The sequence below is a fragment of the Schistocerca gregaria genome, chromosome 3, assembly GCF_023897955.1.
Source record: "Schistocerca gregaria isolate iqSchGreg1 chromosome 3, iqSchGreg1.2, whole genome shotgun sequence".
Lineage (NCBI taxonomy): Eukaryota > Metazoa > Arthropoda > Insecta > Orthoptera > Acrididae > Schistocerca > Schistocerca gregaria.
The window spans coordinates 260,588,469-260,609,548 of NC_064922.1; the positions used below are offsets into that span (position 1 = coordinate 260,588,469).

Consider the following 21,080-nt stretch of genomic DNA (forward strand, 5'->3'; position numbering starts at 1 on the left):
AGCCAACATTATGGTATTTTGATCTGCTTGGTTTTCTTAGTGATCAAGAAACGCCAAGACCAAGCAGGAGTACAATTGAAGATGAAATTGGTGTGTCAATGTGCCAGGAAATGGAACACGAGGTAATGTAAAACACAACAGGTTCGCCCTGCAACTCTCGCAGTAAATGTACGTGAGAAAACTGCTTTCGCTTTAGCAGCCACTGTCTACACCATTTTCACCGCTTTCTCTGTTTCCTGCGGTTGGTCTGAATGTTGTTTGCAGCACAAGTTGCGAACACAGACCACAAAAGAACTTCCTCCATTTCTATATTTCAAAATAACTGAATTAAATTTTTGACTTTTACGGGGAGCGTAGTCGCTTGCCACTGATATTTCTTTACTACACCGACAGATGGCGGGCGAGTAGTAGATTGAGGTTTGTGTCGTGTGAACACAACACATTTGCAGCGATCTTTTGCATGTACAGACATCTGGGCCAATGTCTGCGCAGACAGATCGTTACGTGTGGACCGGGCTTTACATGGAAGTGGTAGCTTCACGCAAATCACTACACTAAAGTCACCTTTGGTGGCATAGAGAATCTTTGGACAGTATGTTTATTATTTTCGTTCGAAATTGTGGGATAATAACAGCTGTTAATGTTGTGTTCCCGTATATGTGATAAAATTACAGTTACATTTGCCGTGTAATAATGGATAGTCAGGTATCAATTGAAGGAAGATTTTTGGATATTGTTGATGACGCATGGCGTGAAGACAAACTTCCATGTGATGACATAGAAGTTCCGCCGTTTGAATTACCTGATCCCGAAGCAGACAACGGCGATTCACATCTTACACTGAAAGAACAAGAACAGAAGTGGACCGACCTTGGACTAACTGTACCAACCGAACATAGCCAAGGATTTCCAAATTAAAGCAAGTTTTGTACAATGCAGTAGCCTTATTCGAATGAGACGTAGCAATATTATTTTATCTTCTGCTCAGTTGAGTGAGTTGTTCTTAATGTCTACTAGGATTGCCGTCGCCCATGGATCAATTCGTGACTGGTTGATGTGCACAAATTTCATAGACGTTTACATAAAGCTAATGTCTTTCTGTCTGTTGGTTGCATAAACGTCTTAGTACATAGAGTACACATCTTTGTATCTTGTTGTTGTTACATACATACGGAGTGCTCTCCATTATGCAGCGATAGTTTGATTTATGCCAAGTAACTAACTAAAAACCATAGAGAACCTGTCACAGCAAGTGCCAACTGCAATAGAAATTAATGTTATGTAACCTTAACTAAAACTTCAGAATGAGGGAAGTGGCGTCAGCACATACAAGACACGAGTGTAATAAAATGAAGCGTAAACATTTGTTAGAATAATTCCTTTCAAAATAACACTCCTGATTTCCTTACCCATTCTGATCCTTTGCCCCCAGCTGAATGAAATTGTGCTCAATAACATGTTAAACTCCTTATTTCTCATCCTTGGCAGATTGCAGTTAAGAGAGATTAATGAATGTTATGAGCTGCATATCTTGCCCATCATAAAATATCATCCTCAAAAGAGACTATTAGAGCAGCCTTCTTGATAGATTCAGATCAGAATTGGAAACACTTGACAGTAATAGGACATGACAGGGTACATTATTCATAATGTTTGCTAGTATGTGAAGGGAGGGATGTAATTGAAAAAGTTGTCTTTATTTACAGAACAAGCTAAAGACAGTTTAAAATTTAATAAACTGCGTATAATGCTTATTAAAACATTTTCACCTTATTACTGCTTCATGGATCACTGGAAAACTTAATTGAAGGTAGCATTAATGGCTAAACATTTGGCACTTGTTTCATGAGCACTGTAGCAGGTGTTCGGATGGCTTAGTTGTTAATGATCTTGTTGTTGGTTGCAGTGATGATGCCGAATGTTTGTTGAGGCAGCAGGTATGTAAAGTTAGGGGAACTGTTGTCATGAAGCCACAAAAACCATGAGAAGACAATTGCCCAGTTATTCATTACACACAGTACAGTAGTTGGGATGACACCTTGCACAGTCAGCACCCACCGGTGCATTATGGCTCCAGCCATTGGTGTGTACTTGCTCTATACGTGCCCTCAGGTTTCAGCTGGCCCATGGAGTTGCTATGCTGGATATGCATACTGAAATGACGTTGTGATGCCAGCACCTTGGCAAGTGTAGATATGTGTCACACCTGTGCAGGCAACAGGCATACAGTGACAAGTTCTGCACAGATGCAGACCAGCCTGTGCTGGGCTCAGTGTAGAGAGTATGTGTACATTCTGAGAACCAAAGATCCCAGCATAGGATACAGTAGCCTGCGGACACCAATATGTGGTGCAGGCAAGGTAGGTAGCAGCAAGGCGCATTCAGGTGCAAACCCTGGACCCCTGGTAGGCGCCCTGTGGTCACTCGAAGTCAGCTAGCAGATGGCCCATAGCTGGAAGGCTCCAGTTTGGCTTTTAGTAGTTGTAGCCTGGATGACCAATATCGGTACTACTACTGTCATTGGGCAACTCGTGGAGCTGGCAGTAAAGAATGACAGGTACTGTGTGACTGGAGTGGGTGGTATTTGTGGTTGCTCGAACCCATCCTGTTTTAGCAGAACATCATTCTCGGTCACATAGGGGCCAGAAGCAGTGCAGTGCCAGGCTTGGTTACGGAATAACCTGAGTCACCACTGTGACAGCCTGGTCCCTGTACAACAGTGTTTCAGCCGTGCCAGAACCAACTTGGGCTGAACAAGTGGTAACTAACCTTGCTCTAGGTCCAAGGATGAGGCTTCTGTCATGTCAGCACGGCCTGTCTTTAGCTTCTTTCTCAAAATGCTGTGACTACTTTGTTTGCTTGGCCACAGGTTACAGCTGCCGAGCTGAAAGGCAGTGGTGTAACTTGATGTTTATCATACCTCCTGGCTAAGAATGTCAGCCTTTAATGTTAAGTGTATTTTGGAAGTACTCAAATAAGGCTGACATAACAACCAAGTAAACAAGAATAGTCAGGAGTCAAGAGGAATGTTCGATTTGAGTCATTGGGTATGGTGAGTGATGTAATAATAATGGCTGCTGTCACATCAACCTGTGTGTGTGTGTGTGTGTGTGTGTGTGTCCCCTTGGTCAGAGCAGATGACACATATTGAACATTCCTCTGTATCTGAATATTCATAGTCTGCAGTCTTTGCCACATATATGTGTCTATGAAACTATTGATTTTCTGCTACTTCATTCAGTTGTTGAGTAACTAGGTATGCTAAGCAGTGTACATTTTTGTAGTATCTGTGTGTAATGTGTCAAAATAACATGTAAGAAATGAACAAAGATAACAGTTTGTGAGCCATTAAGATCCAAGAATGCCCTTTTTATGACAGTTGAAAAGTTTAAAATACAGTGTGAGTTCATTTGAAAGTTCTCTGTTTTTAGTGACTTACAGTTTTTCCCAAGGACTGGGGCAGAGCAAATAAAGGCCCTCAGTGTTTGAGGTGGCAATTATATTGTCATTGGGAAAACATGTGAAATGGACCTTGGAATAGTGTCTACACTATTCTGAGAAGCAGTAATTTTACTTATGCAGGCTTTCTTTGTTTTAGGTAACTGCTGTACATTATGGAGTTGCCACACATAGGGAAGCAATGTGCTCATACAGACTGCAAACAGCTCGATTTTCTTCCATTCCAGTGTGAACACTGCAAGCAAATCTTTTGCAATGATCATTACCTGCCAGATAGACACAACTGCAGTGAGCAGTGTGGCACTGAAATTTCAGCAGTGCCTGTTATCTCGTACAAGTGCTCTATATGTGACCATTCCAGTGCTGTCCAGATGAACTGCCCAGTGTGTTGCCAACATTTCTGCCTGCAGCATCGTCATCACGGTTGTTTGGATGACGATGATGGAAAGTTAAGACAGAGGGATGTAAACATATGCAAAAAACAATATGAACTGGCAAAACAAGAAGCAGACATAGAGGTATTGCAAGATTTCATGTATTAGATACGTTTTTAATTTACTTATGTTTCTCATTTTTCTTCTTCTGTTTTTTCATGTGTTACTCCTTAATTTCAGCATTACATGAAACTGTATGAATAACACAGAAACTTGTCGCTTGGACCTGTGTCAGAATAATAAAGTGATTGGTAGCTAATTGTTTACAAGACAGCTAAAAACACAACTCAGAGAATGAACTTGATCATATCCTTGGTTCTTTTCATCTTGGTTGTATTTGCTCGAAATTTGGTAGAAAATCCGAAGAAATTCTGGTCGTATGTAAAGTACACAAGCGGCAAGACGCAGTCAATACCTTCGCTGCACAGTGCCGATGGTACTGTTACCGACGACTGTGCCGCTAAAGCGGAGTTATTGAACCCAGTTTTCCGAAATTCCTTCACCAGGGATGACGAATGGAATATTCCAGAATTTGAAACACGAACAACTGCTAGCATGAGTTTCTTAGAAGTAGATACCTTAGGGGCTGCGAAACAACTCAAATTGCTTGATACGGGCAAGTCTTCAGGTCCAGATTGTATACCGATCAGGTTCCTTTCAGATAACGCTGATACTGTAGCTCCCTACTTAGCACTCATATACAACCGCTCGCTCACCGATAGATCTGTACCTACAGATTGGAAAATTGCGCAGGTCGCACCAGTGTTTAAAAAGGGTAGTAGGAGTAATCCATTTAACTACAGACATATATCATTGACGTCAGTTTGCAGTAGGGTTTTGGAGCATATACTGTATTCAAACATTATGAATCACCTCGAAGGGAACGATCTATTGACATGTAATCAGCATTGCTTCAGAAAACATCGCTCTTGTGCAACGCAGCTAGCTCTTTATTCGCACAAAGTAATGGCCGCTATCGACAGGGGATCTCAAGTTGATTCCGTATTTCTAGATTTCAGGAAAGCTTTTGACACCGTTCCTCACAAGCGACTTCTAATCAAGCTGCGGACCTATGGGGTATTGTCTCAGTTGTGCGACTGGATTCGTGATTTCCTGTCAGGAAGGTCGCAGTTCGTAGTAATAGACGGCAAATCATCGAGTAAAACTGAAGTGATATCAGGTGTTCTCCAGGGAAGCGTCCTGGGACCTCTGCTGTTCCTGATCTATATAAATGACCTGGGTGACAATCTGAGCAGTTCTCTTAGATTGTTCGCAGATGATGCTGTAATTTACCTTCTAGTAAGGTCATCCGAAGACCAGTATCAGTGGCAAAGCGATTTAGAAAAGATTGCTGTATGGTGTGTCAGGTGGCAGTTGACACTAAATAACGAAAAGTGTGAGATGATCCACATGAGTTCCAAAAGAAATCAGTTGGAATTCGATTACTCGATAAATAGTACAATTCTCAAGGCTGTCAATTCAACTAAGTACCTGGGTGTTAAAATTACGAACAACTTCAGTTGGAAGGGCCACATAGATAATATTGTGGGGAAGGCGAGCCAAAGGTTGTGTTTCATTGGCAGGACACTTAGAAGATGCAACAAGTCCACTAAAGAGACAGCTTACACTACACTCGTTCGTCCTCTGTTGGAATATTGCTGCGCGGTGTGGGATCTTTACCAGGGGGGATTGACAGAGGACATCGAAAGGGTGCAAAAAAAGGGCAGCTCGTTTTGTATTATCACGTTATAGGGGAGAGAGTGTGGCAGATATGATACACGAGTTGGGATGGAAGACATTACAGCAAAGACGTTTTTCGTCGGGGCGAGACCTTTTTACGAAATTTCAGTCACCAACTTTCTCTTCCGAGTGCGAAAATATTTTGTTGAGCCCAACCTACATAGGTAGGAATGATCATCAAAATAAAATAAGAGAAATCAGAGCTCGAACAGAAAGGTTTAGGTGTTCGTTTTTCCCGCGCGCTGTTCGGGAGTGGAATAGTAGAGAGATAGTATGATTGTGGTTCGATGAACCCTCTGGCAAGCACTTAAATGTGAATTGCAGAGTAGTCATGTAGATGTAGAGTCTGTTGCCACTGGGAGTTGCAAATGACAGTTGCAGCCACCAGTGTACCCGTTGAGATTCATTTACATTTTTCCTTTGTTATATGTCAAACATGATAGCTGTGAAAGCAAACAAACAAAAGGTTATTTAAGTCCTGCAAATCATACTCCATACTGCACTTTTCAGGATAATGTTTTAACGGAAATACGGAAGCGTTCGATCCTGCCCGTCTGCTTTGACCCATGACGTCACAAATATGGCGGGAACGACCATAAACCACGACTCCAATATGGCACATATAAAGTCGTTACTTACGCATTATGAGGACGAGAATACATCAAAAAACAAACACACACACACACACTCCACAAAAAGCCTAATGACACTAGCGGGACAAGAGCGGGAAATAGGGGTTTTTTGGGTGGGGACAAGCTAAATATAAACAAATTTGGACACCCACCCCCATACAAAACCATGCAAAATGACGAAAAAAAAACAACATCACGAAACTCCCTAAATACCACTAAACACAATTTCACCTGGAATCGAACACTTCCCTTGACATATATAGCTCAAAAACATCTCCCGATACCAATACCAACATTCACAGCCGCACATTGGGATAGAGCACTTGCCTTGACCTGTTATCCTTACGATATCTCCACATACAGCCGTCCCTGGTCCGAGATGCTGGAACTTTAAGTAAGCCTCATTTCTTCACGACATACTGAACACTTCACGACTTCATCCAAAAATCCGAATAGTTGAAGAAATTTTATTAGAGACAACGCACTGGCCCCCATCGTAGCCGACAACTGAAAACTGTGGACCCTGTCAGTCATATCCATACCTACCAAAGACATAAAGAGCAATTTACAAATATTCACATACGCAAACTAAACCAACAACATCACCTAACACACCACCAGAGAGCACCATCGATCGCAACAAAACGACCCCTACAAACATGTCTTTCTCACAAACTAAATTCCACGCTGTCGTGACTTTACACACAACAACAGCCTTGCGTCACGGGTCAAAGCCGACGGGTGGGATCGGACGCTTCGGTTGACCCGTTTTAACATATTCAGCATGATGTCACATATCTCTTATTGGTACACCGGTACTGCGCCTATGGTTCTTCGTGATTGTCCTTCAGTTACTTTATTATTCTGATCAGTCAAAAATTGAAGTTTGAAAGTAACAGTTAATAATCAGCTATACTTACTGAAAACTTTGCTCTTCGTTTCATTTAGCATCAAACCTCTAGCATATAAAAGCAGAGGCTCCTTCACTGAGAGAAGAAGGGGAAAGGGAGAGAGAAAGAGACTCTTTCACAGAGAATGGAAGGAAAAAAAAGAAGGTGTAACAAAGGACAAGGTGTCTCTGACAGCAATGAATCTGAAAAAGTGCTAGGCACTGAAAGAGGAGATGGAAGGAAGGAAGACATACAGGTTAGAGCTCAATATCCTGCTGATCTGAGTTCATTTATAGAGCCATTCACTCAGTTGGATAAGAGAATGAAAGTACTGTGGTCTTCAAAAGTAGTCATTATAACATTTAATTAAAATGATTCATGAAGTCTTAATCTGCATAGCTCAGCAGAGATCAGAATTACACTGCCCTCAATTATTATTAATTTCTGTTCAACTTCATTAGGCTCACCACAAAGAGAAATTCAGTTCAGATAGTGCATTGCAACAGAGAAGATTAAAACCCACATATTCCGTAACAGAAAACAGTTGATTGGTTGAGAGACAGGAAGGAACACATCTATTCATTAGAGTGTTCATTACAGTCATAAGAAGACAGAAAATGGTGCTCAGCAGACACGAGAAATTTGGATCAAGGAGGAAGTGGAGAGAGGAAAAAGCAGAGGAAACAAAGAGTAAAGTGAGGTGTAGGGAATTAAATAGTAATTGAATATCTTGATGAGAGGGCATGAAAGCAGTTGTAAAGGGATATGTATCCCAAAGTGAGAAATTCACATACTGTCCAGATTCTGAATAATTAAAAACCTAGTGCAGACCAAGGGCCAGTAAAGTCTTTCCAGTTTCGTGAGGAAGCATTATTAACTGATTGTATCTGTGTGCTGTATTGTTAGTGATGCAGGTAAGGTAAATCAGAATGATTTTGTCTTGTTGGTCTCATGTTTTCCTGTATCTGTAGAAATTACATGTTCGTAGCAGTGTTTCTTCTTTGGGTCATAGTGAAGGATATTGAACTATTTAAGAAAATTCCAAAGGGTGTAGTACTACACTTCGGCTTTGACCTGTAACGTCATCAAGTTGGCAACTACCCAAATTGAAACTTGTGCAGTATGGCAACCGTGACATCACACATTAAGCACGTGCACCAGCACAAACAACATGAAAAATATTTAATTGCAGAAATAACATGAAACTCACAGGACAAGTGCATGGAATTGGGGGTTATGGATGGAGACAAACTCAATGCTCGACAACTCTAATAATGAAGACTCATCAAAACAAATATTAAAGTAAAAATCAACCATACAAAAACCTTGGCTATCAACAAAACCACAATAAAAAAAAATGAGTATTGGAAATTTTACTTGACCTAAACAACTCAAACGAAGCCCATAATCGTAAAGAATCACAACTAATAGAACTATTATCAAACCCTAACCAGACCAAAATAACTACAACAAACTCCCCATGATATCCACCCAATTCCATGGGATCCGTACCAGATAGGATTAATAGAAGAGGTAGTGAAGATCCAACAGAGAGCAGCGCGCTTCGTTACAGGATCATTTATTAATCGCAAAAGCGTTACGGAGATGATAGATAAACTCCAGTGGAAGACTCTACAAGAGAGACGCTCAGTAGCTCGGTATGGGCTTTTGTTAAAGTTTCGAGAACATACCTTCACTGAAGAGTCAAGCAGTATATTGCTCCCTCCTATGTATATCTTGCGAAGAGACCATGAGGATAAAATCAGAGAGATTAGAGCCCACACAGAAGCATACCAACAATCTTTCTTTCCACGAACAATACGAGACTGGAATAGAAGGGAGAACCGGTAGAGGTACTCAGGGTACCCTCCGCCTGGCTTGCGGAGTATGGATGTAGATGTAGATAAATTTTAAATATGAACTTCAACAACCAAGCCAAACCACAAAATCACAACAACAAAAAAAACTACTCCAACACAACTTTCGATACATTTCAAAGAAAATCGTATACATTATAAAAAAAAAACCAATACACTTTGTTCATTAAAAAAGAAAAAAAATTATAAAAAATGTACTAACCACCCAAAGTCAGCTGGCAGATAAATCTGCGCTGACACACGCCTGATGCCCCCACCCCCCCACCCCCCTCTCTACACACACACACACACACACACACACACACACACACACACACTAAAAAACAAATCACACTGATAACCACTGCATGTAGACTTTCCTGATTTGACAAGCAATGGCTTCAGTTAATTTCATGAATTTACTGCACTGCCATGAGGCTATATAACTGGAGAAATGTAATTGTATTAGCCATATTCTCACCTGTAGCAGCAAATAATGAATGGCTTGTAAATTTCATCATAAGAGCTACTCATAGTATCAAACCAAAAACACAAAAATTGCATTTCAAACCATTAACAGTATAATGAACTAGCAATTCCAAAGCCAGAACAAATCAGTAGCTGTTAACTGATGACATTAAAATAAAGGACTGACAAACCAACAAAAACGAACTCCCAAAACACCGAGTAATGTACAGCACTAAGTCCAATGCTGTCCTAACATCACTTGCAAACAATTTAGAAAATAAACATCTCACACTAGAGTGTGCCACCACTTCTTTCAGCTCACATTCTGCGAACACAATCTGCTTAAAAAATGCTGCACCGCAATGACATCACACAATACAGTTATGTGTATGGTACCTTAAATTTTAGTTGATCCCTGTTTACAGAGATGACTTTCTTTTTTGGTACCTCTGGTGAAGACCGAGTAAAACTTGGCAGATTGTATGGAAGACGCAAATGTTAGAAATTCCAGGGTGGCAACAACATACAAAAATTGAGGACAGGCAACTGATTATCTGTATGTGGCACACACAAGGAGACAAGATCCTGTATTTAATTGGGAGTGGAATGGTGCTGTGGTAAAACTGCATGTACAAGGAAGATTTTGCCTTGAATTCTAGTCCATTGTTACTAGCGTATGTGTCGAACCCTGTAAAGTGAAGATTTTGGCAGGTGCACAAATTATTACATCAGCTGTGGTGATGCATTGCTGATTTTTCAGTAATGATGCAGAATTTCTAGTGATATTATCCTAGAGCCCACTTCAAAACATCAATTCTCCTGGTTTGTATGTAGAGCAGTGGCTCCATGTATATCACCATTCTGAAGAATCACAATGAAGCCTCCAATTTTGATGTGTGCATTGGTGTCCCAATATTGGTACTTGGAAGCTGGTGTTGTATCTGTAAACAGCCTGACTGACTGTACCTTTTTTTAAAAGGCAGGGCACTTACACAGAAGACATGTAGGGATGCATACCATCACTCTGTGAGCTTTTTAATTCTTGATCATTGTGTGTGTGCCATCTGCATAAAGGTTGTGTGACAGTGTTGTTGCCTTCAATCGCATATTGCTTAAAAGCATTCTTGAGTGAACCAGTTGTATTGCTCCCTCCCTCCCTCCCTCCCTCCCTCCCTCCCTCCCTCCCTCCCATTCCAGAGAACTTAGATTAAGACTCTGAAAGCATTACAAGAAATATCAGGAACTGGTACAGTTGGCTGGGGAAGTGACCACATATAAGGACAGGAGGCAAATAACATCTGTGAGCTTATGAGATCATATCTCAAACTGGAGAATCAGCACTCAGCCTATAGCATCAGTAATGAGTACTGAGTAAGTCAGTCAGTACTGAAAATTTGGGTTACATGTCTAAAGCCCCAAAAATCTCCATTTCATGTACCTACCAACCTCAGAAGATTACTTTCTGCACCTCTCTCTTGCTTTGGAATCAGAACAGAAGCATCCTCAAAATTCTAAATCTTGGAACACACATTTGATACTGCTGTGATATATCAGTTTGTTGTAGCCATTTCTCTCAGGTGTATTGAGGTATCGTTGAGTGGCATATTTTGATGCATGCTGCTTGTTGACGAGCTGTGTTATGACAACTATCAAAATACTGTCACTTCAGAACTTAACTATAACTAGCTGAAACCAGTTATGTGTGTATTATACTGTTTGATGGTGACAAAATAAAAATATTTGTAACTGTATAGACTTGGCCATAGGCTTGAATTTTGATGAGTTCATCTTTTCACATTGCTTAGTAAATTCTTTATGATGTACAACAGTTACATGTCATCTTTATTTGCAGGTTGAGTGGAGACTTTCACTTGCAAAGAAAAAGAACAACAAGACAGCATTTAAAGTTCAGCTAATGAAATTGAAGAATAAAGCAGTGGGCAACAAGGGGATTCCGTCTGCAGACAGAGTTTACTTCATGATCTATCCACCACTGACTCTTTCAAAACAATCTGTTCCTGTTTTTGTTTCCAGCCATTGGACTGTTGGAAGAGCTATTGACTCCATTTCTGATTTGTGTGGTGTTCTTAATCGAAATAATGATGCTACAGCACCAAAGTTGAGGTTGTTTCATTATGAGGGTGGACAGCTACTTTGCGTGCAGGTGGATAAGAAACTTAATGATTTAATACAAGAAAATGATCTAGTGGATGGTGAATCTTTAATTTTGGAGTATGTGGATGATGTGAGTGATCCACATAAACATTTGGAAAATACAAAACATTACAAAGTTTCATATGCTCTCGAAAAGTAATACTGTTATGTTTTACACAGATGTATGAAGAAATGCATTCACCATTTTCTAGCATTGTTAATACTGAATTTTGTACTTATTAGCAATAAATTTATAATTGCTTACAGGATGGTGTGTAGTGCTTTTGTGCCACATCCAAGACTGTTAAATTACGTACCACAGACACTTGAAAGAAAATTTGATCAAGACTTTCCCAGAGTATTGAGTAAAACTATACTCTCTGTAGAAGGCACTTCATCTAGTGCTGTACTGCTCTGAGAATTTGGATCTATGATTATATTTACTGTACAGAGTATCCCAGTGGTGTATGTATAAGCACATTGTAGGATGGTGTGTTTAACTTAGCAGTAATATGTGCATCGTGGAATTGGGATATGGCCTGGCACAGCAGAGAATTCTCCATCTCTTTGTCTAGTCAGGAATAATAATCATACTTGCAGGGCTCTCATGATCAAATATAATAGCAAGGGAATTTCCAGACTTATACCCTTGTTAACAATATATCTGACAAGTATTAACGACAGTTTCTGAGAGAGAAAGAGAGATCTAGATATCTAAATCAATTGTAGGCCCAAAGCATCCAGGCCTCAGTTATAAATTGTACTCAATTCCAAGTGAATTTTTGGGGAGCTCTAATGTATATATGATGGACGACTCTTTTTTGCGATAAATGACATTTCTCGCGATGCTTATCCTTCTGCTTTTCTTAAAAAATGTCAGATATCCACTTTCCAAAAGAGAGTTTTCTTGGCCTTATGAATCCATGAATGACATTACTTGGTCCATCTACTACCTATTTGCGTGGATGAATGTTTAGTCTACCTCCATTTCATTCCATCACATTCATAATTGTCTCCTGCTCCAGCATATTTATTTTGTTTTCCTGTCTCTCCTAATAATTGCCAACAGGCATCTTACCATTGCAAGCTGAGAAGCACCTCAGTTTTTTAAATGGTTTTTCACATTAAACATCCACCTCTCCTTTCTATTATGTCGTAAATGGTAATACAGCCTGACTGTGAACTGGCAGTTTTAGACACACTGGCAACTTAGTTTTGAAAGCCTTAATTAGTTCAACAAAAGCAATCTTTACTCTTACATGTGTGTCTTGTGTTGTCCATCCTATTCTTTCCATCAACTGCCCCATACACAAAAAATCTATGAACTTAATTCTTTCACTACATCATTAATAATTTCTTTTTGATCTGTTGATTATACGTTATTTTAGTCAGTTTATGATTGATTTTCAGGTCTATGTGATCTGTCAGTTGTTAAATGTATATTATTCAGCATATTAACATCAGTAGAATCAAGGGCCACTACTTAGTTGATACGTGTGATCTGATACTGTACAGTGTGCTGTAGCAGTCAGACAAAATGTGTTATGTTTTTGATGATTTTAGTATTTGACATTAGGCTATGGTTCAAGATATATTTCTCTGCCCAATGTTTCATATTCCAGTACTAGAAGCATCATTTAAACATTGTCTAACATTGACTTACTTTCAGTGGGCCACAATTCATGAGTGAATTGATGGCTAGGCGAACTTACTCGTGCAGTTGTAGCGAATTTTTAGTAGAAGAAACTGGAAGTTGGGAAAGAAGAAACACTCTTGTTGGTTTTGGTACGTTGCTGATACTTTTGTTATATTGCACCCACAGAATATGTAAATTTTCAGAATGATAGTAATAATGATACAAGGTTCACTATGAAAAAAGAGATAGGTCAAATTTCATTTCTGAGCATACAGGTAATTATAAAACATGGCGCAACTTTAGGGCTTTAAGTCTACAGAAAGCTCACTCACACAGATAGATAACTCCGCAGAAATTATAATCAATGTACCAAGCAGAAAAGAGGAGTGCTCAAAATGCTGGTGCACAGTACTAGGAGGACGAGCTCAGTCATTTAAAAACTGCCTTCAGAAGAAATTGCTACTCTAGAAGGAGATTAACGGACACTATAGCATAAAAGATCTGGAGCTTCTAACAAAAAAGAACCAAACACAAAGGAAAGTTTTCCTCTCATTCATAAAAACTGTCAGAAATCACAGCAACAGAGTATTTGGAAGACACAGTATTGATACAGTGTTTAAACAAGAAAGGTGCACAAATACTTGAACAGTGCAAAGACATATGATCTCTGCGTGCCACAGCAGGAGCACGAAAAATCATTTGCATGTGCTGTCGAGTGTACATAGGAACTAAATTGACAGTAGCAAATCATGCCTTGGAACCACAAGACAACCAAATTTGTTTCTCTGCATGCCACAGCAGGAGCACGAAAAATCATTTGCATGTGCTGTCGAGTGTACATAGGAACTAAATTGACAGTAGCAAATCATGCATTGGGACCACAAGACAACCAAATTTGTTTCTTAAACACTATGGTTCTGTGAAGATCTAGTCATCTAGGACATTGAAAGGCCATAGAAATTCAAAAGCACAAAAATAACTTTAACAGAAGAGGAGGAGGATTGAGAGTAGACAAGTTGTTGGCCTTGGTGCTAAATAAAACAAACAGTGCCAACTGTTACTTACTACAAGCTCCTTAACATGTAGGTGTGACTCTGCAATTTTAGGGAGCAGTTTGATGACGTCACAAACTTACTGTTGCTTAGATACATCTAAACACTTTGGCTTGCTGACCAGGTTTCACATTGTAACTGTTTTATGAGCCACTATAGCATCTGATGGTGCCTCCAGCATTGGAAAGATGAAATGGTAAGCAGAGAGTGACCTGGTGAAGATAGCATCAGCAACGAAGCATACGAGTGTGGAATTTGTGTCTTGTATTGAGACGCCATGATCGTCGTCATTTGAACTCTTCTGTAGGGAGGGTGAACTTGGAGTTGGAGTGGCTGCTTAGGATGCATATAGGGTCCCATATTGGTTTGATTCCTGTGGATGCTATTGATAGGTGGGACTACACTAGGCATGGCCTTCACCTCAATAGGAAAGGGAAGGGAAAACTGTCTGGGTTGATTGCAGAAAACTTAAGGGGAGACACTGTCACAAGTGGTAAAATACCAGTGGTCACAGGTGTCAGAGGGATGCCTTTTTTAGGATAGGAAAGAGGGATAGAAAACGAGTTTTAGGAGAGATTGGCAGACACATTCAGTTTGAGAAAACAGATGAACAGGAGTCAGGTTTCAGCATACAGCCTCTGTTTAAACAATGTTTAACAGAAAGTAATCAGAAACTGCCAGTTCATCTTCACCAAAGCAGTTATAATCCCATTAGTATGCAGTATCAGTTATCTTTATTACACCAGAACATTTCGGGACTAAGAAATAAAGTTGATGAACTACTCATTTGTATTGATGAAATGAATTCATCTAACCAAATTGACATAATCTGCCTCTCTGAACATCAAGTGACCCCTTTTATAGATATGTTAGACATTTCAGGATTTAAGCTAGCTTCCTACTTCTGCAGAGTAGATATGGATGGAGGAGGAGTTGCCACATTTATTAAAAACTGCCATAAATTCAAGAACATTGACATTAATAAATTCTGTTTAGAGCAGCATCTAGAAGCATGTGCAACAGAAGTAGAGTTCCATAACAGATCCTACATAATAGTAACTATTTACCGAGCACCTGCAGGAAATTATAATCTATTCATAAATCATCTAGAAGCCCTTTTGGGGTTATTTAACAGGAAGAAACAAAGAAATTTTGATGGCTGGTGACTTTAATACAGATTTTCTGATTCAATCTTACAGTAAACATTTACTGCTGTTAGTAATGTTGTCTTTCAATCTAACTCACACTGTAAACTTTCCAACTAGGATCACTAAATCCTCAAGGGCAGCCATTGATAACATTTTTATAGACAAATCAAAAGAACAAAATCATATCATAAAACCTGTAATAAATGGACTATTAGATCATGACATGCAGCTCCTTGTTTTAGATGTAAACTCTAAGCAGATTATCAATACTGCTAAATCTGAGTACAGGAGAGTATTCAACCAACCAAAAATTGATTGTTTTAGAAAACTGCTCAAAGATATGAAGTGGAAAGATGTTTATAGTGCTCATGACATGAATGAAAAATATAACACATTCATAAACAATGTCAGTACCATGTTTGAAAACTGTTTTCCTCTAAAAGTTACTCAAATTAAGCAGAAATCTATAATAAAACCTTGGATCACACAAGGAATAAAGATTTCCTGTAAGACAAAAAGGAAAATGTATCTGTCAACCAAGAATATCTTCAATGCTGATGATTTAGCTAAATACAAGGAATACTGTAAAATATTAAAAAAAGTAATTCAGACATCTAAGCAAATGCACTACAAGAAGATAGCAATGTCAGGGAACAAAATAAAAACAACATGGGATATAGTGAAAGAGGAGACTGGTAGAACCAGAAAGGAACAGGAGCAAATAGCACTAAGGGTAGATGACACATTAGTAACCAATGGGCATAGTGTGGCAAATCTATTTAACAAGTACTTTATAGCCGTTACTGGTAGAATGGGATTGTTAGGATCAGTAAATAATGCCCTTGAATATCTGAAACTAGCCTTTACAAATTGCTTCAGGTACATGAATAGGTCACTCACTTCACCAAAAGAAATAACTTCCATAATAAAATCTTTAAAAACAAAGCATTCTAGTGGTTATGATGAAATATCAACAAAGTTAATTAAGGCATGTTCTTGAGAGTTTAGTACAATTCTAAGTTACTTGCGTAACCAGTCAATTATAACTAGGACATTTCCTGACTGACTGAAATATGCAGATGTTAAGCCTCTATTCACGAAAGGGGATAAAGAGATGCCATCAAACTACAGACCAATTTCACTTTTGCCACCATTCTCAAAAATTTTAGAAAAAGTAATGTACAGGCAGCTTCTCAACCATCTGACCACAAATAACATATTATCAAGAACACAGTTTGGATTTCTAAAGGGTTCTGATATCGAAAAGGCTATTTACACCTACAGTGAAAATGTTCTTAATTCATTAAATAACAAGTTACAAGCAGCAGGTATTTTCTGTGATTTGTCAAAGGCATTCGATTGTGTAAACCACAACATCCTTTTAAATAAATTAGAATTCTATGGTGTCACGGGCAGTGCTGCAAAATGGTTCAAGTCATACCTCGCTAACAGGAAACAAAGGGTGTCAGTGCAAGGGACTAGTGAATTAAATCATCAGTCATCATCAGAATGGGAAGAAATTACATGTGGTGTCCCACAAGGATCCATCTTAGGGCCATTGCTTTTTCTTGTGTACATTAATGATCTCTCATTAGTTACACTGCCAGAAGCAGAGTTTGTTTTGTTTGCACATGACACAAGTATTGCAATAAATAGTATGTCGAGTGTAGTTCTAGAAAGATCTGCTAATGATGTTTTCATGGATATTAATAAATGGTTTGAAGCCAACTCACTGACATCAAAATTCGAAAAGACTCACTATATGCAGTTCAGAACCTGTAAGAGATTTCCACCCAGCATATGCATAAAGTACGAAGAAGAGCAGATAGAAGAGGTGGACAGTCTTAAATTCCTGGTATTACAACTTGATAATAAATTCAGTTGGGAGGAGCACACCACAGAACTGCAGAAACGCCTTAACAAATCTGTATTTGCAATTCAAGTGTTAGCAGACATAGGCGACATAAAAATGAAAAAGCTTGCATACTTTGCCTACTTTCATTTCATAATGTCATATGGTATAATATTCTGGGGTAACTCTTCAAGTCAAACAAAAGTTTTCAGAGTCCAAAAGCGAGTAATACATATTATTTGTGGAGTAAACTCATGGACTTCTTGTAGAAACCTCTTCAAAGAACTGGGTATACTAACTACTGCCTCTCAGTATATTTACTCCTTAATGAAATTTGTCCTAAATAATATATCTCTTTTTCCAACAAACAGCTCAGTTCATACATACAGTACCAGGAACAAAAATGATCTGCACAAGGACTTAAAAGCACTAACTTTAGTTCAAAAAGGGGTCCATTGCTCAGGAACACTCATCTTCAATAATTTACGAGCAAACATAAAAAATTTAGTTACAAATAAAGATCAGTTTAAAAGGAGCCTGAAAGACTTACTAGTGGCCAACTCCTTCTACTCCATTGACGAATTTTTTAATAGAAACAAATGATGTATTGTATATATTCATACTATTAGTATTGTTATTTCAGCTTTGTTCCACATCCACGAGGATCTCCTCAACATGGATCTATGGAACGAAAAACTAATCTAATCTAATCTAGAAATATGTGATGGGCTAATGCCCACAAAATTGAAATCACTAAATATGTAAATTCCAGCCACGAAAGCCTGCATTGTAAAACATGCTACATGTGGTACATAATGGTTTATAGTACACTGCAACAGATTTAAATAACATTTACTTCACTGAATAGTTGATGTGTTGCGCTTTAATCATAACCAGCACAATTACTGTCCAAGGTATTTTTTTATAGAGAAAAATAGTGACATAGCAAATATCATGGCTTCACAAAACAGCATATTGTCTTCAAGAGACTTTTATTCTTTTAAGGTGCTAGTGAACAAATGAACACCCATGTGGAATGCTACCATTCTATGAAGTTGTGTATTGTCATGTAACACGTACTGGTTAATTTTTTTCTAGTGTAACATTTGTGACTTTTCACTATTTTTGTCTGCATTCGGTTGGCACTATCTTATTTTTTAAGAATTTCACAGTCCCAAGAATATATAATGCAGGCAGTCTTAGGATGTGGAGCTTTCTGAAAATGGGTTCACAAGAGCCAAATTTAGTTTCCATTATTGATCCTCATGGCTCTCTTCTGGGTTCTAAAAGTGCTAAGAGCAGCTGGAGAATCACCAGAGAATGTAACACCATATCTTAGGTGAGCTTTTATGTATAGTTGAATGCACTTTTTAACCGTGTTCTGCTTAGTGTGTGCTTGCAACATTCTTAAGGCATAGCAACCAGTACTTACCATTTGTAGATGAATAATAGATGCAGCCTACTTTTAAGGCAGGAAAGACAATATTGGCTTTATTTTTGTTTTATTTACAAAAAAAAATCATTCTAATATAATGATTCAATTCATCATCACTTTTGTCGTTGTCACTAGCGGAAGAATCGTTGTTGTTGCCATCTTCCAAAGAGCGTTGGCCTCGGTCCTGTCCAGTGAATTTGTAATACCACATATTTTGAAGAATTTTTCCGACAGTGGTAGTGGAATGGAGTCCTATGCGCATTTCACTCACTCACAAATCTAGCCACTGGATTTCTCCACTCCGAGTAAACTTAAAGGCTTTTGTCAGCCATTCATTAAGTGCAGCTTCGAATGCTGTTTCGGGAAGTGAAGAAACTGCACTGCAGTTCCTTAATCTACAATTTTTTATTGTTTATACGATGCTTGCAGCAAACTCGAGGCATTGTGTATACAATAAAAGACAGTGGATTAAGCAACTGCCCTGTGGTATCTTCGTTTTTAAAATATACTTGTACAGTTACAGCTGCCCTGTTAGAAGTCTGTGTCCAGCTTCGAATGGCAGATTTATACACCTGTCTAGTGGGTGTAGGATGGATGCTAGGCCTCCAGGGATAATTACCAAGTCAGTTTTTCCTTTTTCACTTGTCTTACACTTTCTTAGTTGAATGCCCACTGAACCTGTCCAGGACTAGCATGTTGTGTAAATTCAGTGCTGCCACTTTGCATCACGACACTTGATTCCCCTTTCCAGTTCATGGTATTGTCGAGTGGCATCTCACAATAGACTTGTGTTATTGAGCAACGATAGTTTTCCTCCTGGAAGCCTAATCCATTTCCTTTGAAAAATCATGATTGCCAGCCCTGGCTAGCTTTGAAACTGGTGATGCCTAGTTCTTTGGCTAAAGCCAATGCTTTGAGTTAGCACATTTCACTTGTCACTGTGAATTCATAATGTTGCTTCTCATCCACATAATCACAGAGCTTTTTTCCGAGGTCTGGATGCTTCACTTTTGGACCGTAAAATGCCTTGTGTTTACCATTCATTTCTTAAAGCCGCATTTTTGTTTTTTCACCCGTCATGAATACAACATTTGCTCACATTTTATTGCACAATTTTCTGTTTTCTCTACTTCTTCAGTAATTTTAAGTTTTTCTTTAGCTGTGTATGAACGATAATGAGAACTTGTGGCTGTAATTAAGAAGTTAAGAAGTGGTTAATTCTTCAATTTTGATATGCTGCTGATGCATCACAGACTGAGGCTGCAACGATGCTACAGTACAATAGAATTTATAGTTGAAGGTATAGCAGTACCAACCTTATTACAACTAATCCGTGCATCCCAGTTGTTTGTTCTTAAATTCAAGATAATATATGTGCAGATTTTTCCCATATATGAGGTAGTTTAGTGTTTACCTGATCAATACGTTTATTCCATTTCAGTTTATCTTGTGCTGTAAGCCCAGACACAGGAATTTAAATTCAGTGTTTATTTCAATTCGTTGCTTGTTTGGCATTCGTGTTCTGTGTTGTGTAGGAGTTCATGGAAAAAGTATGAAAGCACTGACTAGTCTGTTGTTTGTAGCCCAAGTTGCTGAGTTGTTCAGAAGCCAAGTTCACAGCTTGGTATGACAGCTCTGGGAGCATCTACATTCAGATTAAAGTCATTGGAGAATGCACACCTTTTTTGACTGTTTTGCTTCCAGGTAGCAATTAAGTTACTGAACTGAGTTGCTTGTCTGTGTAGAGCATGCTGATCCTCTGTAAACAGTAATTTAGAAATGATGCAAGCCATTTCTTTCCCAGTCTTCTAATACAATATTTTTCTATTCTTGTCAACAATATTTTGAGATTCATTCTACAAAGCCTTTTAACAGATGAAGAAATATGCCTATAGTAGGTTGCTTTGTACCCAAAAGATATAGTCTCCAACGAATGCACTCATAAACAGCTACCGTTTTTGTTTGTACAGGCTTTGTTGATATTGAGTCAAAAGCTTTTAGAACATTAGTGAAGATGATTTACATTATGGAGAGGAGGACTGGGAGATATATTTTTTAATGTTTTATCTGCCTACTTTCTTGTAAACTACAACAGGTACAGTGTTTGGAGAGCTGTCTTCTGCGGACATTCTGTGATTTTCTTTTCCGTCATTCTGCATCCAGCTACAACCATTTTTATTGAAGTACCGTCACTTGCAGATGATTCACATCACTTCTGAAATGTCATCTTTGCTTGTTGTAAGCATGCTCATCTGTTCACGATGGGAAGGTCAGCCAATGCTTTCAGAGGTATTTGTAACAAGATTATACTTCATTTTCTGGCT

At 38.8% G+C, this 21,080-nt stretch overlaps 1 protein-coding gene across 1 annotated transcript; it reads left to right on the forward strand.

The window, feature by feature from the left end:
• Positions 1–402: 402 nt before the first annotated feature.
• LOC126356150 (AN1-type zinc finger protein 1-like) lies at positions 403–11,902 on the forward strand. The gene is made up of 3 exons (XM_050006889.1): positions 403–919; positions 3,599–3,977; positions 11,332–11,902. Exons 2-3 carry the CDS (start codon positions 3,615–3,617, stop codon positions 11,791–11,793), a joined length of 825 nt encoding a protein of 274 aa, XP_049862846.1. The 5' UTR covers positions 403–919; positions 3,599–3,614; the 3' UTR covers positions 11,794–11,902.
• The last annotated feature ends 9,178 nt before the right edge of the window (positions 11,903–21,080 follow it).